The sequence below is a fragment of the Lolium perenne genome, chromosome 2 (genome assembly GCF_019359855.2).
Source record: "Lolium perenne isolate Kyuss_39 chromosome 2, Kyuss_2.0, whole genome shotgun sequence".
Taxonomy (NCBI): Eukaryota; Viridiplantae; Streptophyta; class Magnoliopsida; order Poales; family Poaceae; genus Lolium; species Lolium perenne.
Genome location: NC_067245.2, coordinates 319,855,419 through 319,880,029, shown reverse-complemented (window position 1 = coordinate 319,880,029; position 24,611 = coordinate 319,855,419). Strand labels below are relative to the sequence as shown.

Here is a 24,611-nt window from a genome sequence, read left to right as displayed (position 1 = left end):
CTCTTGACCCTTGAAAACTTCCTCCACACCAAACTCAAAACAAACTCATTAGAGGGTTAGTGCATAATCAAAAATTCACATGTTCAGAGGTGAAACAATCATTCTTAACACTTCTGAACATTGCACAATACTACTGAAAGTTAATGGAACAAAGAACATTGTCCCTACTAATTCCCCTCACCTACCAAACGTGGGATTGAGACTAATCATCAACTTCCCTAGCTTAATCCCTTGACTAACTCCCACCTCCAAACTCCCGGTCCCTTTCCCACAAGGTCACAAGTTGCCAAACACGCTGCAAAGCGTTGACCCTGGGTATTCATGCGATCAGCTGTTTGTTAGTCCGTCGCTTGTTACCGTTGTCACGCGGGCTCGGGCTGTGTGTATTCCAGTTCATCCCCTGCCAATCGCATCCACAAAGTAGCTACGATAATGGCGGCGCGGCTTGCTACCGTGCCGGAGGAGAGCACGGCTTCATGGCTGCCTCGCAGCCGCCGCGCAGCCCCTACCGCGACTTGATCCGGATGGTTGCTGTGTCCGGAGAACAGATAAGATCAACTATCTTCTCCAACTTCCAGTCAAGCCATAACGGATCCAGCTACTCCAGCGACTCTGGTTCGTCGAATTCTTACCCGTCCAACAACTCCGGCGGCTCCTCTGGTTCGGCCTCCGCCGCCTTGCCGGATCCGGACCTGGGTTTCCACGAGCTCACGATTATTGCTTTACAAATGGTCAACGATGGCTACACCGAGCGCATGGTCCAAGCATACAACGCCGCATCTCCTCCGACGGCAGCATTCGAATACGGCGGTGGTCAGGATCGTGCAGCCCTGGACAACTGGTTCTCGGAGCTCGACGTCGACTGGGTTCTCCAACTCCGCGAGGGCTACGGTTTACAGCATGTGGTTCAGTTCCCGGACTGGTTGTTGCAAGACTTGGTAGAGAAGTGGATCCGAGCTCTCACCGTGATCGTCGTCAGTATCATGAAGCTGTCATTCGTTGGCCACGGGACGCCTGAGGTCGCGCGTTTTGGCAAGGCGAGCATTGCCGAGATGCTCGTCTTCACCGACGCCATCGTCCCTGCTCTCAAAGCCGGGAATCTACAGGACGTGCTAGACATGTACATCTGTGTCTCCAACGCGTCGTCATACATGTCCCTGCCTTTCGAGATAGGCAGCCTGTTCATGCCGTCCGAGATAGGCAGCCCGCTGGCGAGGGCAGGGACCAGGCTAAACAACGCCATATCCAGCACGATGGAGAAGGTGAGGAGACTGATTGAGGATGACGACCTGTGGGCTATCGAGATTCCTCGAGGAGGAGGCGCGGTTCACAGGAACACCCGGTTCATGGTTGATTGCATAGTGTCGATCAGGAAAACACGGGCTTCGACAGAAAACTCCGCACCGAGCGACCACACCCGGAACCTTTATGGCCTGATGTCTGTTGCGATCAAATATCAAATGGATCTGCTCGTCATAAAATCAATGCTGTGCTCGGATCCAAGCCTGAGGTACTTGTTCCTGCTTAACAATTTCAATTTCATAGCAAATGTTCTTGAGCAATGGCGTTCGGATCATGACCCGTGGCTTGAAAGACTAAGGCTTAAACGTGAATGTGAGAAGCACATGGATAGATATATCGATGTTTCCTGGGGACATGTGATTTCATGCATACCCAAATCGGTTTTCTCTCTACCGTTGATCCATCGTTGGAGTAACACCTCTTTACTAGCTGATTTTGAGTCGGCATTCCACAAAACTTACCAGGCTCAGATGTTCTGGAAGGTTCCGGAGCCTCGTCTCAGAAACTTGCTGCGGGAAAGTATAGCCAAAAGAGTTATCTCAGTGTACCGCGACTGCCTGGAGGAGAATCCGGAGCTACAGAAGCATGTTAACGCCGGAACCAGCAGTAGTCCTTACGTTTTGGAGGAGATGTTAAGAGAGCTATTTGAAGGATGAAAGCTGATTGATCCAGCACATGGCCAGGCACCCAACATATAAAAGGGCCGGTGAATTGGTAGTTGTATCTAGGTTTTTCTTTTGGGAAGTAAAGTTGTAATCTGAAGTTGGCTGGGAGCATATTAAGCGCCAGATACTATCAGCTGGTCAAGCATGTGTATTCTACTTTCCCGCCAATCGCACAGACCGTACAAGCTTGGTAGATTCTGCACTTTATGGTGTACACTGTATTTTGAGTAATAGCAGGCTCTGAACACCGGTACCTGCATAGCAGAACATATGCTGCCTTTCTTTTTTTTAGACAGAAGGCTCGAAATGAGTCCAGCTTTGATTTAACGAAGCCATCAACCGGCTAGGAGTTACACCAAGAGTTACAACACACATGCACCAAGCGCATAACCCAAACCACAACAAAAGACAATACAGGAAAGCAAGCCGAAGCGTTATTTGATCCATGAGAAGGGAGCCTTATCTTCTGTTGCACCGGAGCGATCGCGACCGTGTCCACGCCAACAAACCTCCACCGCACCAAGACAACAACTCAAGGGGGAACTCAACGACGGGCCGGCCACCTAGCAAAACTTGAGGAACCAAAGGAGGGAGGGTCTTGCGGCGACGCCTCCAAGAAGGTGAATGGTGCAAGAATGCGTCATCGTTGTCGGCAGAGACAGAGGACCTGCAAAGTTTTCACCCAGACCCGAGAACCACCACCCATGGAGCTCGGGCTAGGTCCATACCAAACACACAACATCATCCCCTGGCGTTGGGATAGGCACACCGGCAAGAGCTACGACCAGACGCCGACCTAGCCAAGCCCCCCAAGGCGCTAGGAAGGACATCAGCTACCGCAACAAACAGTGTAAAAGCAGCCAGGGCGACGTTGCGAGAGGGCCGCGACACCAGCGAGAGGTCACACTGTGCTCCACAAGACACTACCAGAGAAGCTTACACGAAGCGAGGCCTCCAAGAGGAGCAGATTAAGGCGGAGGGACGGAGTCCATCATTTCGAACAGGAGGGCCATCATCGGGATGCCTTCAACAAGGGAACGACACCCGCAGGTCACCGAGATCCATACCTAGATAGAAATTCCGGACGCCGTCGCGAGGATGTAGAGCGAACAAGGCGGAGATCAATGTCGCGCCTCCAACCTAAGTCGCACTATGAGCTAGCCCCAACTCGACTCATTCGCAGGAAACACGTGCTGGCTGGCAGATGTTTCGGCCAGACCCAGATCTAGACGTCCATGACATCGGCCATCCGCAGCGCGCAAGCACACATGCACAAGCACGACCAAATTGGTCGGAGGAAGAACAGACAGCAGCCGCTGGAGTAGCTGCAGTACTGAGCCAGCCCAAGGACCTCGTCCCAGACAGGTAGCAAGGACGTCGCCCCAGCGACTCCAGAACATCGCCCGCAGCGACGAAGGACTGCCGGACTCCGACAGCCCCGAACGGCCAGGGTTAGGTTCAAGCCCGTCTGACCCAGAACTAGCGCGAATGCAGCCGGCGAGAGGTAGCGGAGGTGGCGCACCGGGCACGCAGCCGCGCATCCCGACCACCCTCAGATCGAGCGGGTCCGGCCAGGCCCTGCTAGGGCCAGATCTGGGCCCACAAGCCCAGATCCGCCCAAAGCCGCCGCCGGCCAGGGCACCCTGCCGTCGGGCGAGGCCACTGCAGCGCCGGCCGCCGCCCACACGGCCCCCAACAGCCGGAGCCACGCCAGTCCGGGAAGGAGCTGGCGAGCCTCCTCGCGGCTAGGATGGGAACCGCCCCGTCGGGCCCTCCAAACGCGCGGGGAAAGGGAGATCCGCCACCGCCAGCACCGCCGGGGCTTTGCCCGGCGGCGGGGGAAGGAGGAGGGGCGGGCCTGGGTGGGGGAGGAGGTGCCCCGGACGCCCGACGGGGGGCGACGGGAGCGGGGTCTGCCTTTCCACTAAATAGAAATCGGTGCCAACATTTATAGAACGATTTCAGGGAGAGAAATGCCAAGGGTAATGATATATTCAAATACCATGTTCAGCTCAAAACATGATGTACATCCGCAGAAAACATTGCAGAGCAGACAGAGGCATAGCAGCATAAACTTGCCAGACTAACTCGCAACAGAAACAACATACAACAGAAGGTTCAGGTCAGAGAGGATGTTGCGCCTCCAGCTTTCTGATGATGTTGTTGGTCACGGCCCAGTTGAACCCTCTGTACTGTAGCCACCTCACTATGCGCGCGCGCCGTTTCTCCACGGGCAAGCTCCCCCCTCGCTGCCACTGCTTGGAGGCTTGAGCAAACAGATGGTCCATGGAAGCTTTGGAGAACCCATGTGCCATCTGTTCTTCATCGCCCTGGACGTCCTGGAACACACTCCTTGTCGCCTGGTCCGCCTCGGCCTCTGGCACACCTTTTTGGCGAAGTGCCTGATTAGAACATGAGCAGATAATGTTCGTCATATTCATGATGTACTTGATATGAAACTATTTTTGTAGAAACTTAACGAATGGTCGCAACATGTCCATGACATTAAGCACATGATTAATGCAATGGGATCCTTGCTCTAGGCTCTGGCAACCACACGGCATGACATCAATGTACAATTTTGTTTTACTCGTTTAGGGTCAACGGATTAGTTTCCCATGACCTAGCTAATTAGGCGTGGGTTTGGGGTTTAGGGGGCAAAAATGCAGTAGTTGACATTTACAAGATGATAGTGAATGATTCACAAGGAGTTTATACACACATATGCTAACCCATTATGGCGGACTTCAGTAAAAAAATAAGTGACGGGATGTAAAATGTTTCGTTTTGAGAGAAGAGGGGAAAAAATACTAGCCTGCTTTATACGCCTTGGACCCCAAGTTGATGATTGCCACCGGGATCGTGAAAATGATTCCGCATAATAACCGTCATTCAACAGACCTCTTTGAGAACAAATGAACAAGATGTTATAACAAAAGCAAAAGCAAGGAGACATGTTTTTTCATAGAAAAGAAGGCATTGCACATGCAAAAGTAATAGGAATCAAATGCAGTCCAGTTTTAGTGCATTCTCATATGCAAGTTTTAACAACAGCATATAGATAACCATCAGTTCATCACCATGAGTGAGCAAGTAGAGGCCCATGCACTTGCAGTTATATGCTAGTTGATTCAAGGATAATGATCCAGTGCATTTTCATGCCTGCATATTCAACAGGAGTCTCACCTTGACTTGAAATCAGCAATCACAGAATCAACTGTATCGACAGTATAATTCTTACCACATAGTTTCTTTCTAAGCTCAGAAACAGTGAATGCTATGCTCAAGATAAACAAGAAGACATATTTCAGTGTCCAGTTTCAACAGTGGTATACAAGACGCTGACAGTACAAGTATATTCCAGTGGCTGCAATTCGTAGAACAAAAAATTCATTTACGCTTTGCATGGTACTCAATTAATTGGCAAGTATAAAGTATTATGCAGCCAACTGGCATACAATATGTTGTCATAATGTGGCTGCCTAACCATTCCAAATGAATCATGATTGACCAGAATAGAAGTTTAACTGTTCTAAACAGAAATTCCTAATTTCTACATTCCCTACAACTGAATCTTGCCAGGTTCCACTTCCACGCCACCTCAGGCCTCGTTCGGCAGACTTGGATTACCATGTTTTATCTCAGGTGTTTTGGGCGATTGTGGTGTGGATTGGCGTGTTTTCAGCTGAAATCAGTTGTTGATCCTTAGAAGTAGGTGGAGAAGGTGAGGTGTAACCGAATAAATTAAATCACGAGAGTCCGGTCGGTTTGCTCCTGCTGACTTTTCTTACTTCGTTCTAGAGAGTACAGAGACATGCATGTTGCGCTGCAGCGAGGGAAAGTCTCGTTGCTAGCTGAGTGCGCGCCAACAATAAAAAAACGCAAGTAGGTGCCAGCGTTTTAGTTACACCCCGATCCGGCGTGTTTCGCAGGGATCATTGGGGCTAATCCGCCTCAAAACCTGTGTACCGAACGCTGTTGGCGTGATTTCTAGTGGATTTAAACTAGGCTGGAAGGGATTAAACACAACAACCCGGTCAAACCACGTTTACCGAACAAGGCCTCAGTGTGTAAGATTAACAAGCAAAGCAAGATATTCACAATGTTCACGCCAAGACTTGCGGCGCCAAATTCAGTTGCATGCGTCATCTATGGAATATTCAGTTACTCGCTAGATAAACAGCCAATAGCATTGCTCCTAAGCAGGGTTTCAGCGAGACTCCTGCAATATCTCTGGATATTCAGGAGAAGAGTCTATCAGTTCTGACCTGATTGCAAGCAACTCAATCGCGCTCTTCTTCACATCTTGCAGCACGCTTTCGCCGATACCGCCCACCGTGCCATCGCCTTCTCCCTCCTCCAAGGAGAGCTGCAGAAACTGCTCGTCCGGGCTCTGCATAGGGTTGTTCTTCGCTGCCAGGCAGAGAAAGCAGAAGCCATGTCAGACACCTGCATTTTACATACAGCCTGACGAGTGACGAGCAGGGACCAAAACCTACTGCGCCTCTCACCGGCATACGCGTTTCCCTCGTTGGAGGAACATTGCCGGAAGCTCACGAGCCTCCGGCGCGGAGGCGCGTGCCGGACACCGCCCGCCCCCTTCGCCCTGGGGAAAACAACCATTTGGGGGCTGATGTGAGGTCAGGCGTTGAGAAATCGGGAGGGGAGGGGGGAGGAGAGAGGTTACCGGAAGAGGGTAAGGGCGCGGGAGCGCAAGCAGAACTCCAGATCCGGCCGGAGATGGAGGAGACGGCGGCTCGCTGCCAGCGCCGCCATTGTTTGGCGGCTGGTGCTCTGACGAAGCCGCACTGTGGAAGCTACAGTTCACTTCGGGAAAGTTTTGCTAGCTGCAATCTTTTGCTTGAAGTCCCTGCATTTTTGCCAAAACTAGATCGGCTGAGATTTTCAGATTCACTTCACGTAGGGATAGAGAAAACTAAAGATTAAATCATAGGGATAGTGCCATCAAATTGCACATAAGCGAAAACATTCGTCAACTTAGGTGCGACGGATACATACACGAACACATCCTACAATCACAAGATAGAATTTTCATGTTTAAAGATAAATAGAGTATGTAGTTCAACTATATATTTCAAACACATTGTTTATGTAAATACAAGTATCATGATTTAACTCTTAGTTAGTAGAATTACATATGCATGGGGATGCCCACCGCCACACCGATGAAGAACAACAAAAATCAACTCAGTGTCCATGAAAGCGGATGGAGACAACAGGGGCACCCTCACCAGCTGGATTTTCCAGTTCGATGCCCGATCTAGTTAGGTTTAGTTTTTTTTTGCAATGTTTTATATTTGTGTCAACCATGGTTCAAACTGTTAGAGATAGAATAACCACGAACGTATGCGTCCTGGTCGGGTACGTAGTCTCCCCTCTCCCCTCAATGTATCTCCTATATAAATATGTAAGAGACTCGGATCATCCGAGTAGAACCCTCCTACCTGATCGATTTACATGGTATCAGGCCGTCTCTTCCGCCGACGAAACTGATCGCCCCAAAACCCTAAACAAAACTCATCCCCGCCGCCGCCACCCAAGCTGACCTCGCCTCGATCTCATGGCCTTGCCGTCCACCGCTCCGCTCGTCCACCTTGGTCGGCCTCTCTCCGAAAAACTCACCCGCGCGAACTACTCTGGGTGGCGCGCCTAGATACTACCGCCGATACGCGGAGCTCGCCTCTTCAGACTGCTGGACGGATCCGATGCTGCTCCGCCGGAGTCGCTGCCTCTCGAAAATCCGGAGAAAGATCAGCCCTCCAAGACAACCCCCAACCCGGCCTATGATTCCTGGATCTCTCGGGATCAAATGGTGCTTGGGTATCTCCTTCAGTCAATCGGCCCGGAGGTTTTGCCTCATGTGCAAAGGATTGAGACCGCCGCCGGTGTCTGGCAAGCGGTTGAGGAGATGTTCGCCTCCCAATGTCAGACCAAGGTCACGAACCTGCGGATCCAGTTGGCGAACACAAAGAAACTTCAGATGACAACGTATGCATTTCTCACCAAGATGCAAAGTATAGTTGATGAATTGGCTGCTGCCGGCGAGATCATCAGCTCCAAGGAGCATGTTTCCTTCATCCTCGCTGGCCTCGGTGCGCCTTACAACGCTCTGGTTGCTGCCCTTGGCGTCGTTCCCACGCCGCCCTCGCTCTCCTCCCTGTATGCCCAGCTGCGTGCTTATGATGAACGCCAGGACATGCTCGGCACCGGCTCAGAGACGGTCTTCGAAACCTCAGCCAATGCTGCTCAGCGCCAAGGCCGTGGGAGGAACAACTACTCCAATAGTCGGTCTCGCAGTGACTGTACTAATGGTTCTGACCGCCGTGATACCCGGCATGACGATCGCCGTGATGACCGCCCGCCTCGCCGTGACGGACGTGGTGGCGGCCGTGCTCCTGCTGGGGGTGGCCGTGGCCGGCGCCGTACTACCCCTTGGGTGGATGTGATGTGCCAAATATGCAACAAAGAAGGTCATCCTGCCCGTGACTGTTGATGGAGGTTTCAGGATGATGACGATGACACAGATGATAAGGAGGCTCATGTTGCTTCATATGGCGTTGATACCAATTGGTACCAGGACAGTGGCGCCACACATCACATCACTGGAGAGCTCAACAATCTAACTGTTCGTGACAAGTACCGCGGCAATGACAGGGTCAACACTGCAGGAGGTCATGGTATGGCTATTTCACATGTTGGTCATTCAATTGTTCCTGCGCAAAAATTCCGTCTTAACAATGTTTTACATGTCCCATATGCATCTAAAAACTTGCTCTCTGTTCATAGATTCACCCTTGACAATCATGTGTTTATTGAATTCCATCCTTTTTTCTTTTTGATTAAGGATCAGGTCACGAAGAGAGTAATCCATAGAGGGCGCTGTGTTGGGGGCTTTATCCACTCATATCTTCGTTGATGTCTTCGTCTCAGTCTCCCAAGAATGCCTTTGTTGCTGCCAAGCCCTCACAAGCAAGGTGGCATAGTCGTCTAGGTCATCCAAATTCAGCCATTGTTAGACAAGTTGTTAGCAAGAATAAACTTCCCTTTGTTAGAGATTTGAGTTTAGAGTCTGTCTGTGATTCGTGCCAGCAAGCTAAGAGTCATCAATTCCCATATCCTATTTCTACTAGTGTTTCCACGGCCCCTCTTCAGTTAATTTTTTCTAATGTATGGGGTCCTGCGCCTACCTCTGTGGGCCGTCATGATTATTATGTAAGCTTTACCGATGATTATAGCAAGTTTACTTGGATTTATTTTCTTAAGAAAAAGTCTGATGCTTACTCTGCATTTATCAATTTCCAAAAGTTTGTTGAGCGCAAACTTGATACTAAAATTCTCACAGTTCAGTCAGATTGGGGTGGCGAGTATGAAAAAATTCACTCTTATTTTCAGTCTCAAGGCATCTCTCATCATGTCTCATGCCCACATGCTCATCAACAGAATGGCTCTACTGAGAGAAAGCATCGCCACATTGTTGAAGTAGGACTAGCACTTCTTGCACATGCTCATATGCCTTTGAAGTTTTGGGATGAAGCGTTCCTCACTGCCACCTATCTCATTAATATGCTCCCCACCACTGTCATAAACAATGATACCCCAGTTCATCGTCTTTTAGGGACCCAACCAGATTATAAGTCTCTTCGCGTGTTTGGCTGTGCATGTTGGCCTAATTTGCGCCCCTACAATAAGCGCAAACTGGCTTTTCGCTCCAAGCAATGTGTCTTCCTTGGCTACAGTCTCCGCCCCAAAGGGGTCAAGTGCCTCGATGTTGCCACTGGTAGGGTCTATATCTCTAGAGATGTTGTTTTTGATGAGGATGTTTTTCCGTATCAACATCTTCACCCAAATGCTGGTGCTTTACTTCGCCAAGAAATCTTGCTCCTTGATCCATCATTACACTCTTTTTCCCATGGGGATGAACATTTGGATGACTTACATGCTGATAATTCTTATACTACTAATCTTGTTCCAAGTGCTCCCTTTGTTGTTCCCCAGGGTACTACAGGAAATTTGCCGCCTACTGCTGAAAATTTGCCTGAAAACACAGCTTCCAACAGCTCAAACAGTTTACATGAAATTACAGCACAAACAGACAGCAACGCTGGACACGAGGATGATTCCCTGACGCGATCTGCCTCGGGATCGGCAGAATCCTCGTTGGATCGCGCGCCTCCCAGTGCGTCTGCTGCTCCTTCTGCCGCCCGCTCGGCGCCCAGGCAGCGGTCCCCCGCCCCGCATGCAAGGGGATCTTCTGCGCCGGGTCCGCGCTCCAGCCCGTCTGCCCCGCGTGCCACACCGGAGGTCACAGGATCTCCTGCGCCGTCCGAGTCCCCTACCTTCGACAGTGTCCAGCCAACTAGCAGCAGCAGTTCTGCGCCAGGATCCGCTGTGCAGCCTCCGCCTGCACCAGCCCCTGTGCCCACTCGCTTCTCCATGCGTGTACGCAAGCCCAAACAGCATACGGACGTCACTGTTCGTTGGGGTCTGTCGACTACTTCTGATGAACCTGTTAATTTGCAAGGGGCTTTACAAGATCCAAATTGGGCTGCCGCTATGCAGGATGAATACACTGCGCTTGTCAAGAACAAAACGCTTGTCAAGAACAAAACGTGGCATTTAGTTCCCCCCGTCAAGGTAAAAATATTATCGATTGTCGCTGGATATACAAAGTCAAGCGCAAGGCAGATGGATCCATTGATCGCTATAAAGCTCGTCTGGTTGCCAAAGGCTTCAAACAACGCTATGACATTGATTATGAGGATACATTCAGTCCAGTTGTGAAAATTGCCACTGTTCGTGTTGTTCTATCCATTGCTGTTTCTCGGGGATGGAGTTTGCGACAGTTAGACGTCAAGAACGCGTTTATTCATGGCGTTCTGGAAGAGGAGGTTTACATGCGTCAGCCACCTGGCTATGAAGATAAACATCATCAGAATTATGTCTGTAAGTTGGACAAGGCTATCTATGGCTTGAAACAAGCACCTCGCGCATGGTACTCCAGGTTGAGTTCCCAGTTGGTTCGCTATGGTTTACATGCCTCCAAATCTGATACATCATTGTTTATCTATCGCAAGTCTCATGTGACCATGTTGATGCTTATCTATGTTGATGACATCATTGTGGTCAGTTCTTCGCAAGTGGCGACCAATGCTATGCTTACCGCCCTTGGAAAAGAGTTTGCTCTCAAGGATCTTGGCGATCTCCACTATTTCTTGGGCCTTGAGGTTCATAAGGTGTCTGATGGTATTGTCTTGAATCAAGAGAAATATGCTCGTGATGGACTTGCCCGTGTTGGCATGACACACTGTTCTGGAATGTCTACACCTTTGTCCTCTTCTGAGAAGATCACTGCAAGGGAGGGAGAACTTCTAGGTCCTGAGGATAGCACCAACTACAGAAGTATGGTAGGTGCACTGCAATATCTTACTCTCACAAGACCTGATATTTCCTATGCAGTCAACAAAGTGTGTCAATACCTACATGCCCCTACTACTGTTCACTACTCTGCGGTAAAGAGAATTCTTCGCTACATCAAGCATACCTTGAGTTTTAGATTGACATTTCTTCGTTCCAACTCCACATTGGTTAGTGCCTTTTCTGATGCGATTGGGCTGGGTGTGTAGATGATAGACGGTCAACAGGAGGCTTTGCTGTATTCTTTGGGCCAAACCTTATTTCCTGGAGTGCTAAGAAGCAAGCTGAAAGATCGAGATGTCGCCTAGAGGGGGGGGGTGAATAGGCAATTAAAAACTCTTACGGATTTGTCTTGTAATAATGCGGAATTTAAACTATCGTTTAGTTTACAAGCACAACCCCTAAATATGCTAAGCTCAACTAAGTGTAACAATAGCAACTAGAGCTAAGCAAGATAGGCACAAGATATATGTAGCACAAGTGATAGCAAGATATATGTACTTCAAGCACAATGGCTATCACAAGGAAAGAGAGCTCGAGTATAGAAATAACCGAGGCACGCGGAGACGAGGATGTATTCCCGTGTTCCCTTCCTTTGCAAAAAGGTACGTCACGTTTGGAGGAGTGGAGGTCCCAAGAAGGATTCCCCGCGCCACGAAGGCTCACCCTATTCTCTGAACCACACCCACGAAGGATAATGGCCCTTTCCTTATGGTTAGCTTTTCCTCCGCTCCGGAGATGGCAAGATCCACAACCACTTCACAAGCTCCACGAAGGAGAAGCCCGGGCCTCTTCACAATCTTCTTGAAGAGATCACCGGAGCACCAACCACCAAGCCAACTAGGAGGTCTCCCTCCAAGAGTAACAAGCTCACGGTCTCTCACTCGAACTAATCGTGGTGGAGAGCTCAACACTATACAATGATGCAAAGCAAGAACACTAGAGGTGTTTAAGTCCTTCACTCTCAAATCCCACCCAAGCAACAAATGCTAAGATGAGATTGGAAAGGAAGAACAATGGGGAAAGTCAAAAAAAGACTCCAAGATCTAGATCCCAAGAGTTTCCCTCACTTAGAGGAGAAAAGGATTGGTGGAAGTGTTGATCTAGATCTCCTCTCTTAGATCCCTCAAGAAATAGCAAGAATCATGAGAGGAATCAAAGGGGAGAGCAAGTTCTTAAAATGCAACAATGGAGGAGAGAGAATGGGAAGAACTGCCTCAGCTCAAGGTGGAAGAAGCCTATTTATAGCTAAGGTGGAAATAGAATCGTTGGGGGAAAAGACAGGAAAAAAACAAAGGAAAAACGCCCAAAAAAATCCCAGGCCGGCGGCCCAGCCGGCTGACCGGATGCTGGGCCGAGGAGGCCGGTCAGCCATCCGGCCCAGCCGGGCCACCGACCGGAAGGGAGCAGGCCGCGCAGGGGGCGGCAAATAGCCACAGGCGCGCGGGGGAGCAGGTGGGCCGCGCGGGGCGAAGTGGCCGGGTCGGCAGGAGGCCGGCTGGCGGGGCCAGCGCTGGCGGCCGGTGGGCGGCGGGGCTGGGCCGGATGAGGGCGAGAGTGCCCCAGAATGCCGCCCGATTGGCGCCCGGTGCGGACCGGGTGGGCCGGCGTGCGGCCCGGCTGACCGGTCGCCCAGCCGGCTGCCCCTCTTTTCTTTTTCTTCTTTTTCTTCTTTTCTCCTTTTTCCTTTTCCTTTAATAACTAGTGCTCCCGAACTCCGATTCGAATGAAACCAATTTTGTTTGGAAGATAACAACAAATGCTATCCTATAGAAAGTGCAAAGTCAACAATCTGTAGAAGGGAATTTTATCATGACTATAAAAGGTAGAACCTTATATCATGAATAACTGGTAAAATCACCCAACCTCGAAAACGCAATAGAAGATGCATGCGAACTCCATTTTCGATGAACTTGGGCTTGTTGTAAAGCTAGCAACAAGCTCAAGAACCTTACACATAGAAACACCAAGAAGCAATAAGGATATGCAAAGTATGCAAAGGATTGAGCTCCCTAAGACGATGTGATCAAGTTACCCAACCGAAAGCCCCTCTTAATAGTGCGGCTATCTATCCTATAATCCGGTCTCCCATCAACCACCTTGAGACCGGTAAAAGGAAAACCTATCAAGGTCATACCTTTGCCTTGCGCATCCCGCTTGATCTTGATGATAACTCTTCAAGCTCTACACAAGCCGGAATGCCTCACTTGATCAATGTTGCTTCGTGAAGACTCACAAATACTCCCCCATACACTATGATGGGAAAGCTCCATTGATACACATCTTCACATGTCCATTATCACCAAATGGACGACAAGCTTCAAGCATGTGATCCACTCAAGATGCTCATCTTGAACTTGCCCAACTCAACCTTGTATCTTCTCATACTCACATAAGATAGAGCATGGCTAATATTGAGTTCCACATAAGAACTCCATCTTCGTTTCTTCTTCTTGATCATATCACATATATATATCTACATACCGATGATCTTGATGCCAATACACAAGGTATACCTTTATCTTCATGGCATCCATACTTGAATCCAACACATGGAATACAAGTTGTACCTATGGAATATTCCTTCATATAAACTCAATGAAAACATTAGTCCATAGGGGTTGTCATTGATTACCAAAACCACACATAGGGGAAATATACCCTTACAATCTCCCCCATTTTGGTAATTGATGACAACCACAATAAGAGGGTTTATATAATAAATATTAGAAACAAGTACGCAACTTATCCGAGAATAAGTTGTATACAAGAGGTTGTATTTGATATGGTCAAGTAACACAAAGCTACTAGCCCATATCAAAACCCGGCTCTACTCACACAACTACCACAAATGCACGGGATGTGAGTAGAACCAATATATATAGAGAAAACTCCCCCACAATGTATGCACGTGTGATGAACATGAATTCATTGCATACATTGTCAAGATTAACCTTTGGGACAATTTCCACTATATATATACAACCATGCAAGACATATAAATATGGAATGCATGAGAGGAAAAACACTTAAGCACAAACCAAACTTAAGTATAAAACCATTCCCTTAAACCCTCTAAACTTCTCCCCCATTGGCATCGAGTGCCAAAATGGGTGACAAATTTAGAAAGCCAATATAATGTGAGATCCTCCCCAAAGTGTGCACTTCTCATAATTTGAGTGAAATCAAATGCACATATCCAATGATGAATACTTGAAGGAAGTCAAACTATATTGAGGATCAAAGATTGCATAAGAATAACATGATGGAGAAAGTTTTCACAAATAAAGCAAGCAATCAAAGATCCAATTGGACAAACAAAGATATCATGATAAGAGAGATATAGTGCTCTTAAATAAAATAAGAAAGCTCCCCAAGGTTCGTGCACAATTTATAATGTTTGCATTTGAATACAATATGCACAAACATGGAATCCTCACTCCCTATATATCACTTAGAACACAACTAAGATAAAGAGAATATGCTTATCAAGAACAACTTTAGTCCAACAATTACGAGATATGAGTGCATGAAGAAAATAAATAAACCAAGCACTCATAAATCTTCTTTACCAACCTACTAAAAAACAAAAGGGGTAAAAGATGGTCGGCAAAGAACAAGGATATCAAGGTGATTGATTAACGCTCTTATGTATATGAGTTTCTAAAGTGGACAAAGTGATCCATAAAGAAACATGCACACACAAGAGGTTAACAAAATAGATAAGACAAGATATCCAAGATGAAGTCATAAAATATACCAAAGGATGTTTGCTTAAGAAGCATATATAGCCTATGGCTCCAATTTTCACTTATGGTATATGAATGAACTTCAACCAAGTTAAATCTCAAAAACATCACAACTAACAATAAGGGAAGTAAAGCTAGTTGGAGTGTTTTGAGAAAGGCAACAAGTATCACAAATACGGATTTATTTCACAAATTCATCAATATTGCACACAAGAGCTCTTTGAGGAATTGATATGCAATAAATTGTTAGAGGGCATATTTGTGATAGGTGAATCATAAAATATGATATATATATATATATAACCTATCATATGCATCTTCTCAAATTACTCAAATGTTCAATAAGAAGTTTTACTTTAAAAGGGTTTTTCAAGAACCGCAATATTTTCGAAATAAATAATTTCATGCCAAGATACAACCTACAAGAGGTTGGATGCTGTATGAGAGTGCATGAATAAGATACTTGTTACCGAGATGGCAATGGCTTGATGTAGTAGATAAGAGTTCATAGATCATCCTAGCTTGACTCCAATCCTCATATGGTGACAACACCTTCCTTATAGATGAGACAAGCCTCCATTGCATCTCCAATGTACCTAAAACATCATTCAAGTACATCTTGGTCCCCAAACTTATTGGGTCCAACATGGTTAGACTAACCACAATATATAGGACACACTCCATATAAACATGTGCATATTTAGATGAAATTTGAATTTCATGCACATCTTAGCCATTTGGGATTTGATGGAGTATATCCTACATTATGGATCAAAAAAAAGCAAGCATGCTACAAGTATAAACAAATTACATATAAGCATGCACCAAAATTTTTAAAGATCCAAGAAAGATATTCTTTGGACAAAACACCAAAAGAATTAAATAAGACATAGAGGTGTCACAAAACAAATTTGTTGTCCAAATTATATCTAAGAAGCAAATCTCAAAAGATTTGTTCAATAAAGTTCAACAAATGAACTAAGAAGAGACCATTGAGCATAAAGGATGAAATAAAGCAAACATGCTCAAAGATTTATCTCATTCAACAAATAAAGCATAGAAGAAGGAATGAGATAGCAAAACTCCCAAAGGAGCAAGGTTCGAACAAATAAACCAAACCCACTACACTTTTCACAATGGCACAATGTACCGTAAGGAAAAGGGATGTATTCCAAAACAAACACTTGATATGAATCAAGGATATTTATCAAAAGATTTTTTAAAGGGACAAGGAAGACATATGGGAGCTACAAAGATTTCTTGGAAATAAAATAAGGAAGTAAGAAACAATCCAAGGTGAAGATGATCCAAAAATTCAACCACATACAAGGTTATCAATTGTCAAAGACAATGAGTATATTGGAAATGATTTCCAGTGGTGTATTTACAATGATAGTAAGGATCATCTTCACAATAAAAGGCATAGGATTAATGTATATATAATTAAGCACTATGCACGGATGAAGATTCTTGATAACTTCAACTAATCAAACAATCACGCACGGCAATGATTAGAATAACTTGAAGCAAACGGTGTCCCAAATAAGATATAGAAATATGTATTTGAGGAAAAACCGCACCAAGAATTTCTTATTCAAACAAGAACCCACAAGATGAGTAATAAAAGATTTTTAATAGGAATGGAGCTTGTTTGAGCAAACATGCCACCTAGGAACAAGATAATTAAGAGCATCAACTCTAAGTGGCATAACCTCATATGTTCACATTTTCTAGGCTTGTGATATGTACAAAACATATTACTCCCCCATAATGTGATAAAACATTTCTTCTAAACAAGAGGCAACTAAAATTCAACTAGAGATGATTAATGGATATTTAGACTTTGAATTTCTCATGAGTATGACACACCACATAGTGACTAGATAATCTTGCAATATCAATACTAAGTGGTGGTACCCATGTACACACATTTTAAAGAAAGAGAGATACACAAAGCATATCACTCCCCCAAAATGGGATGTTCCATTAATCACTTCAAAGAGAGCCAAATAAGATATCATCAAGATGCATTAGGCTCAAAACAATACACAAGTATATGATGAGTCAAACAAGCATACTTGAATACACAAGATAGGCAAGTAAGACACAACACATACATACACATATTTGGTACAAAACCAAACATGCAAAGGGGCAAGTAACTTACAATAAACATGAAGAGTTGAAGTATAAGTTACCGCAAAGAGGAACATTGGATATAAGATATAGATGATAATCCATACGACTTGGCTTGGTAAAAAATATAATATATGAAGATCCCTTAATTCTTCATGAAGTAGCCAAGTCTCCAATGCCCTCCACCTACACCTATTGATCAAGTTTGAGCTTGTTGGTCCCCAGCCAAGTTGGGTCCTAAGAGGTTAGTTACAATAGGCTTGGCAACCCAAATGGTTCTTTTCTTGAAACCACTTTGAGTTCCAACAAACTTAGCAAACACATTGCCATCCTTATCCTTCCCTAGAGAATAATCATCATCAACAATTATAGGGTTAGATAATGTACCACCTAAGCAAGAAGAAGCAAAGTGCCCCTTCTCACGACATAAGTAGCAAGTGTTACCCTTTCTCTTCTTTATTGATTTCTTCTCTTGGGGAACATTATCTTGATTCTTCTTGGGAAGTGGCCTATCTTCAACTTGAGGTCGAGCATGAGCTTGACCTTGACCTTGTGGCCGTTTCCCTTGTTGTTTCTCACTCAAGTGCTTCTTCTTCTTCAATGGGCATGATCTAACATGATGCCCTTCAACCTTGCACTTGAAGCAAACCAACTTGGCCGGATCATTGACTTTATCTTGGCCCTTCTTCTTGTTGCTCTTGCTCTTGGACTTGTTCTTGTTATTGGAGTTGAATCCAAGTCCACTCTTGTCATTGGGGGATTGTTGCACACTGTGGTGACCCGACATACCACTGCATGGTGTAGTATGCAAGTCTGATATAACACCAATGAAACACCGTTCCACTAGTATTATATCGCTCAGAGTGGTACAACAGAAACATATGCGGGTCCAAGGCATGTCTATAGAATTACAACATTGACTCTGTTACATAAGATCAGCACAACCTCCTACTTTACAATGAGGTAAATCTGCAAATAAACTCCAGAAGAACGACTCGTAGTCTAATCCTATCACGAACTCTAATTGTAGAGTATTTGACTAGCTATAAGGGCTATGAATAGATTCTAGCTAAATAGGAGCTAGGTTTAGGAAGCTAGTTCCCTTCTATGGCTAAACTAGGTTTTCTCCTTGTTGGGTGTGGTATCTGACTCCTCTGACAGGGTCCTGTCTCGTGAAGTAGTTGTTGACTCCTCGGCCTTCAAGTTGCACTGTAGATCCTCCTTCGATGCCTCCATATCTAAGCAGGGGATTTAAGAGTGGGATGAGTACGAGCGTACTCAACAAGTTCATTATAGGAAAGAGGTGTTTAATGCACTAGCTACAGCATTAGACCAGAAAGTCTAATACCAATGCAGGTTTTCATAACCATTTGTTCAAAAGGTTGCTTTTATTCAGAAGAACTATGTCCGTCAGCCTTCACCGGTTTACTAGAACTTCATGGAGCTCCTTTCCGGCCGCGTTCGCAGTTCCATATCCCGGAACAGGGAGTGACAGGTCACGGTTCTTTACACTCTGCAGAGGTGTGTTGCTTTACCCATAAGAGATCTTATCCTTGGTGCCAACGAGGTGTACATTCCTGTCCACACTTCCTATGGTGTGAGGCCCGGTATAAGGTCTAGCCAATCATGTTCCTCCGCTACCTCGAACACCCACCCTTTGTTGCATGCCCCGACCCTGGGTCCTCGCCGGTCCCATTATTCCCATATATTTCAGGGTGGACCCCGACCACGACGACAGTCTGGGATCGAACCAAACTCCTTCGCCGGTAGCTGCAACCCATCATAGACCGCAATACCGTGGGGACTTAGGACTGCCCAGCCTCACCATCTTGCTCCTTCGAGCGACAAGTGTACTACGGACAATGCCATGGGGACTTAGGACTCCCCAGCCTCACCAGCTTGCCCCCTTGGATTACAAATGTACTACGGTAAAGCGCGTCCGTTGATGAACGAGAGGTGGAAACACTTTTGACTACTCCGTCCCACTCCGGATCTTATGGTTAACACGGGTATTACGGCACAAGAATCACCGGCGACATTTGTTGTTTAATCCTAGATGGATATAACCCTTGCAATGGAACCTCCACCATATCAACACAATCCATGGTTCCATTGCCCACCACATAGTCATATTCATAGTTATGAAAATAGTGGTTTTGGTTTTTATGCAATAGTGATAATCATAGTACTTTGCAAGTAATTTGATAAAGATACTCAAATGACATGAGCAAGTGATGAACTTGCCTTTCTTGACTGCAAGATTATGCAGGCAAGGTCTTCGATACGCAATAACTCCAAATTCTGAAATAGCATCATCGTCCGGTAAGGACGATGTTTAAAAGATTGGCAAGGATGCAATAATGCATAAGTATGAGATGCAATCGCTCTAAGCGTGACCTAACCCGATGATTTAGGATTAGTGAGTTGTATTGATTAGTTCAGGGTTTGTTGCACTTTTAGAGTGATTCACAAACAAGGTTCTTATTAAGGTTTTATTGTCTTAGAATCATAAACAAGTGTTGTAATATATCATAATAATAACACTAATAGCACACAACAATAACATTTGGTATAATCCTAACATGTAATGGATAGTGGTTGGTTTTAGCACTATATGGCTTGGTTAATGGTTAATTATCATATACTTCAAAAGAATAACTTTTGAAGAACATGTTCTTTAATAAAGAACAAGTATGATAATTAGGTTGGTGGGGTTCTATGGTTGACTATGGTTTCATCTAGTTTCTGGAGTAAGTATTAGGTTGGATCCTAACAAGGTTGGATTCATTAGCAACTAGGCTTGAATGGTTTTACTTAAGCATAAGCAACTTAAGCAATTAGTTATCCATGGTTGCTATCATGGTGGGTTCATCTTGCTGGTGATAGCTAGGTAGGGTTTATAGGTCCTATAAGCAGGGTTGATGATGATTCTTTATTTACTTCAAAAGAATAACTTTTGAAGAACATACTTCTTAAATAATAAGAAGTGTAACAATTAAGGTTGAGGTTGTCTTGTATTATCTATTGGATCTCTAAGTAGAGAATGGTTGGTTCCTAAGTAGGATGGTTCATAAGTATCTCACACTAGTAGGGTTTAGTGGAACAGGGTTATGTAATGTAAAATAGTAGGTATGGTTGCTATTAGGGTTCATCACAATGGTGTGATGTTGAGCATGGATAGGTAAGGTTGATGTATCTGAGGATTGGAACTAGGATTTGCATTTGGTTAACCCTATTTGAGCATCTAGTTCTGATGAAGATGAACACATGGAATTCCCATATATTAGTGATGGTTTCCTACATTTTATGTGGTCATGACAAGTATCTAGGTGCTATATGGTTCTATGATTTAAAAGAAGGTACCATGATCACATGATCTAATCTAGGGTTTAGGTTGGAATCAAATTAAGGTTCACAAGAAATAGTGGAGCTAAGGTTCCTAAATGGAATTAGGGTTTTAGGTTTCACATGGGATGATGAGATTCTAGTTTTCTTTCTTATGGAACTAGGATTGCATAATTACTATTTAGTTCATAAGTTAATAACTTCATTAATAAAGTTGAAGTTATTAATAACTTTGAAATAATAATATTGGATTTGGTATTTTATTAATTTTCAAGAATTAATAATTAGGTAATTATTAATTATGGTTTAAATCCCTCTAATAAGGATTTAACAAAATAACAAATAAAGAAAATTACTTTTAATGTTTTCTTTATTTTCTTACTGGTTTTTATTTATTTTAGAAGGTTTTTCTAATTATTGAATTTTAATTCAATCAAGTATAAAAGAAAATGCTTAATTAATACTTATTAAACAATTAAATTTTTATTAAAAATAAAAATTTCATATTATATTTTTATTGGATAGAATTTACTTTTATAAGAATTTTGATATTTTATTTTTATTTTTCTGAGTTAAGATGGATTTTATAATTTCATGTAAGGTTGCAGCAATTTAATGGATTTAAATTTAAAACTAGAAATGCTAACTACACCCGGACTACACCTACCCGCAGCCACTGATTGGTGGGCCAATGTCCCTGTCACATGCCACTGGGGCGCCAACGTGGCATGGATCATGGTGACCGGCGGTCAGGGCACGAGGGTCACCGGTGCTGGGCCTCTCCCGCGGGCGCGCGTAGGGGTTCGCTCGACTCAGGGCGACGCGCTGAGCCATTAGGTAGCGGCGCCCCCTCGGAAAGGTCACCGGAGGAACTCCGGCGAGCTCCGACTGCGGCGACGCACGACGGTGAGCGACGCAGGCATGCTACGGTGGATGCTAAGCCAAAATAAGTGGCTCTAGAGAAGCATAAGCTCACCGTGATGCTCAGGGAAGGCTCGACGGCGGCGATTGTCGACGGTGGCGACGCCATTTTCAGTTTTTCTATGGGATACCGGCGGAAGGGAACGAGCAACCACCGGCGTCTGAGAGCTTGTTGGCTCGATTCCTTGCGCATGTTGGGCATGTCGAACACGGTGGTTCTAATGGTGGTCACGGCGAGGTCTGGGATGGGCTCCATCGACGGCGGCGGTCGGAGTCTGAGCATGCTAGGGTTTCGAATTGGGGAGGAATTGGATGAAGAGAGGGGAATGGAAGGGCTTATGCGCCTTTTATACGGGCTTCGGCGTGTGCTGGCGGTCAGCGTCGGCGGCGGCGACCGCGGGACGTGGCTCTGGCCATCGCGGTGTCTCTCTCCCGTGCGTCGAGCGGAGCAGAGACGAAGACGACGACGCCTCTTCGGTATTATCCAGTGAATAGGTAAGTGGGTTGTCTGGGCCGTGCTGGGCTCCTGCTGATGGGCTCCTGCTGGGCTGCTCGGCCAGGTGAGGCTCCTTTCCTTTATCTCTTTTATTTATTTACTGTTTTATAATTTCTATTTGAATCTGATTTGAATTCATATATTTTTAACTCTTTCCTATATTGCAGGTGTCTCAATTATATGAATTCAATGAATATGTAATGTAATGATTATTTCACTACTCTCTAATTTGAAGAAAGTACTTTATATTTGGTTTAATTTCATACATGTGGATATATCCACAATAGTATTTAGACATGAGGTTATATTCTCATTTTAATTTCCTTTTTCTTATGAATCAAATCCTTTGGAGTGATTAGTGTTGATAATTTGGAACTCAAAGTATTACAGAGATTGTTATTAGGGCTTGATTTCTATTTGAGGATTTTGTCACTTGCATATGATTTTATGTGAGCACCTATTTATTTGGGTGTTATAATTTCTATTACCACCCCTCTTATTAAGGTTAATACTATCATTATATTTGAAAGTATCTAAGTAGGTATTGTTTACATCATGGTTTATCTTGATTACAAAGTTAAATAGTTGTTAACCACACATGGGTTTAATTATAGGACTTAGCATTAGGTGGCTCTTTTGTTTTATAATTGAAGCATAAGGATTAACTAATGGGCAATTCTAAGGTTCTAATTTATATTCACCTAATGGTACTTGGGTTGAATCTCAATTATGGTCTGGTTTTATAATTGTAATCACCCAAGTGATTCACAACTAGGTTTGAGATATAATTATGAGTTGTAGAATGGAGATAACACCATATTGTGTTTGCTAGGGTTTAATCTCCTTTAACTAAAATAAGTTGTTTACTTACTTTAATTATTATTGTTCTCATTTAGTGGTTAAGGACACTACAAGAAAAGTTCTGATAGACAACATCTCAAAATCATCCGCTAAGGGGTATTTTTTGTCGCCTATGGGCCTAACCCGATGTCAACACCCGGATTTTTAAGTCCGGATGCCTATTATGTCATACATCGCAATCCAGGAATATTGTTGTTGCGAGGCATAATAGTTAAGTATCACAGTCATCATTCATTACAAGCCATAAGTCTTACAAATTGGAATCACATGATCCATATTACACGAATAGTTGATCTATTGATCAACGAACAAACACAAGTTCATAGTTCAACATAGCGGAAGCGTAAGATACACGGACTCTCTAGTCCACAGGCCAACGCTTGACGTTGGAAGGCGCTTAGTTGTCGTAGGCGTCCTGCTGGTCATCTCCTTGTTCATCTTCATACTCTGGCCATTTGAATAGCCAGGGACAAAGCCGTGAGTACGTTGAGTACTCGCAAACTACTACTAAAGTAAGTGCTAGACAATCCTAGTATGGTTGCTAAGCTCTAGTTTATTTGCATAAAGCTAGTTTTAGTTCACAAGTATTTGAGAAAAGCTTATTCAAGTGCTAACTAACTCAAGTGGGAACATTAGTGTCATTCCCACCATTCAAGTGGTGATTTCAATTCAATTCACCACAAGTCATTTCACCATCTTCCTTTTCAACATCATTTTCAAAGATAATGACATCGGAAACTGTATGGCCTTTCCAACCGTCTGTAACCGTGGACGCGGCTATTCGAATAGATTTATACTCTGCAGAGGTTGCACACTTGTGCCACAATATTTGATTTCATCCGTCGGGATTACCCCGAATCATCGTAACACAGTACGCGGATCATCAACCATAACCTTTCACTTACAAATCCTAGTATGAGCACCTCTCCCCATGAGCTTGGCCTCCCAGTGAAGACCAACTGTCAACCTGGGAACTGCACAGGGCTTGGCCGTACAATTCACCTCAATTTCACATCATTTCTCAACAGCGGAGGCAGCCTCAAGCGTAACCCCTATGACGTGTGTTCAGAGGGAACCCATACTAAGACGCATAAACTTCCAGTTAAGCCCTACCCATAATCAGGTATTGTGGGGGTACTTAATAATTGGAAAGGTATCGCATTCAAACCAACATCATTGTTTATCAAAAATCACCATCTTCTCTTGTTCATATTCACCTTCAGAAATCATTCAATGGAATGCATCATCATTCTAAGGTTTCAAATTCATTTCAAATTCACATGGTTCCCATCTAGAGTAGTCAAGTTTTATTTCATTAGCACTAGCTCTAAATCATGAGGGGTGCTACTTGCTTTGCTTGATGGAGGCTAACTTCACTACTCTAGTAACCAACTTGTACTTTGACCAAAGTTAACTATAAAAGTAACTCATTGAGAAAACAAGTAAAAACTTGTAAGGTAAAAACTTGGGATAGGATTATGTAAGAAAAGATAAGAATCATGGTGCCTTGCCCCAAAGGGGCTTTGCACTTTGCAAGAATAATAGCTTGCCTTGGTAGTTCTCAAACTGTTCCTCCTCCTCCTCTTGGTAGCAACCTTCTTCTTCGGCGTACTCTCCGGTGCTACCGTCTAAATTTGAATACGAGTATAATTACTCACTAATTCAATGTAACATCCCAAGTTTCAACAACAATCAACAAGA

At 44.7% G+C, this 24,611-nt stretch overlaps 2 protein-coding genes across 2 annotated transcripts; one reads left to right on the top strand and one right to left on the bottom strand.

Moving 5' to 3' along the window:
* The first annotated feature begins 476 nt into the window (after positions 1-476).
* LOC127330749 (exocyst complex component EXO70B2-like) lies at positions 477-1,999 on the top strand. Its single transcript, XM_051356860.2, has one exon. It carries the CDS (start codon positions 477-479, stop codon positions 1,956-1,958), a length of 1,482 nt encoding a protein of 493 aa, XP_051212820.1. The 3' UTR covers positions 1,959-1,999.
* A 3,150-nt stretch (positions 2,000-5,149) lies between these two features.
* Positions 5,150-6,855, bottom strand: LOC127336665 (uncharacterized). The gene is made up of 4 exons (XM_071826815.1): positions 6,655-6,855; positions 6,479-6,573; positions 6,236-6,380; positions 5,150-5,249 (listed from the first exon to the last, which is right to left on the bottom strand). The coding sequence occupies exons 1-4, from the start codon at positions 6,741-6,743 to the stop codon at positions 5,150-5,152; spliced, it is 429 nt and encodes a 142-aa protein (XP_071682916.1). The 5' UTR covers positions 6,744-6,855.
* Positions 6,856-24,611: the final 17,756 nt, after the last annotated feature.

What these genes read in the sequence shown, in the direction of transcription:
- LOC127336665 (XM_071826815.1), bottom strand. Translation starts at nt 6,743, where the DNA reads ATGGCGGCGCTGGCAGCGAGCCGCCGTCTCCTCCATCTCCGGCCGGAT. An exon ending in CGAGGGAAACGCGTATGCCG is followed by an intron (nt 6,381 to 6,478) that starts GTGAGAGGCGCA and finishes TCTGCCTGGCAG; the next exon opens with CGAAGAACAACCCTATGCAG. An exon ending in ATTGAGTTGCTTGCAATCAG is followed by an intron (nt 5,250 to 6,235) that starts GTCAGAACTGAT and finishes GTTTATCTTGAG; the next exon opens with CATAGCATTCACTGTTTCTG.
- LOC127330749 (XM_051356860.2), top strand. Translation starts at nt 477, where the DNA reads ATGGCTGCCTCGCAGCCGCCGCGCAGCCCCTACCGCGACTTGATCCGG.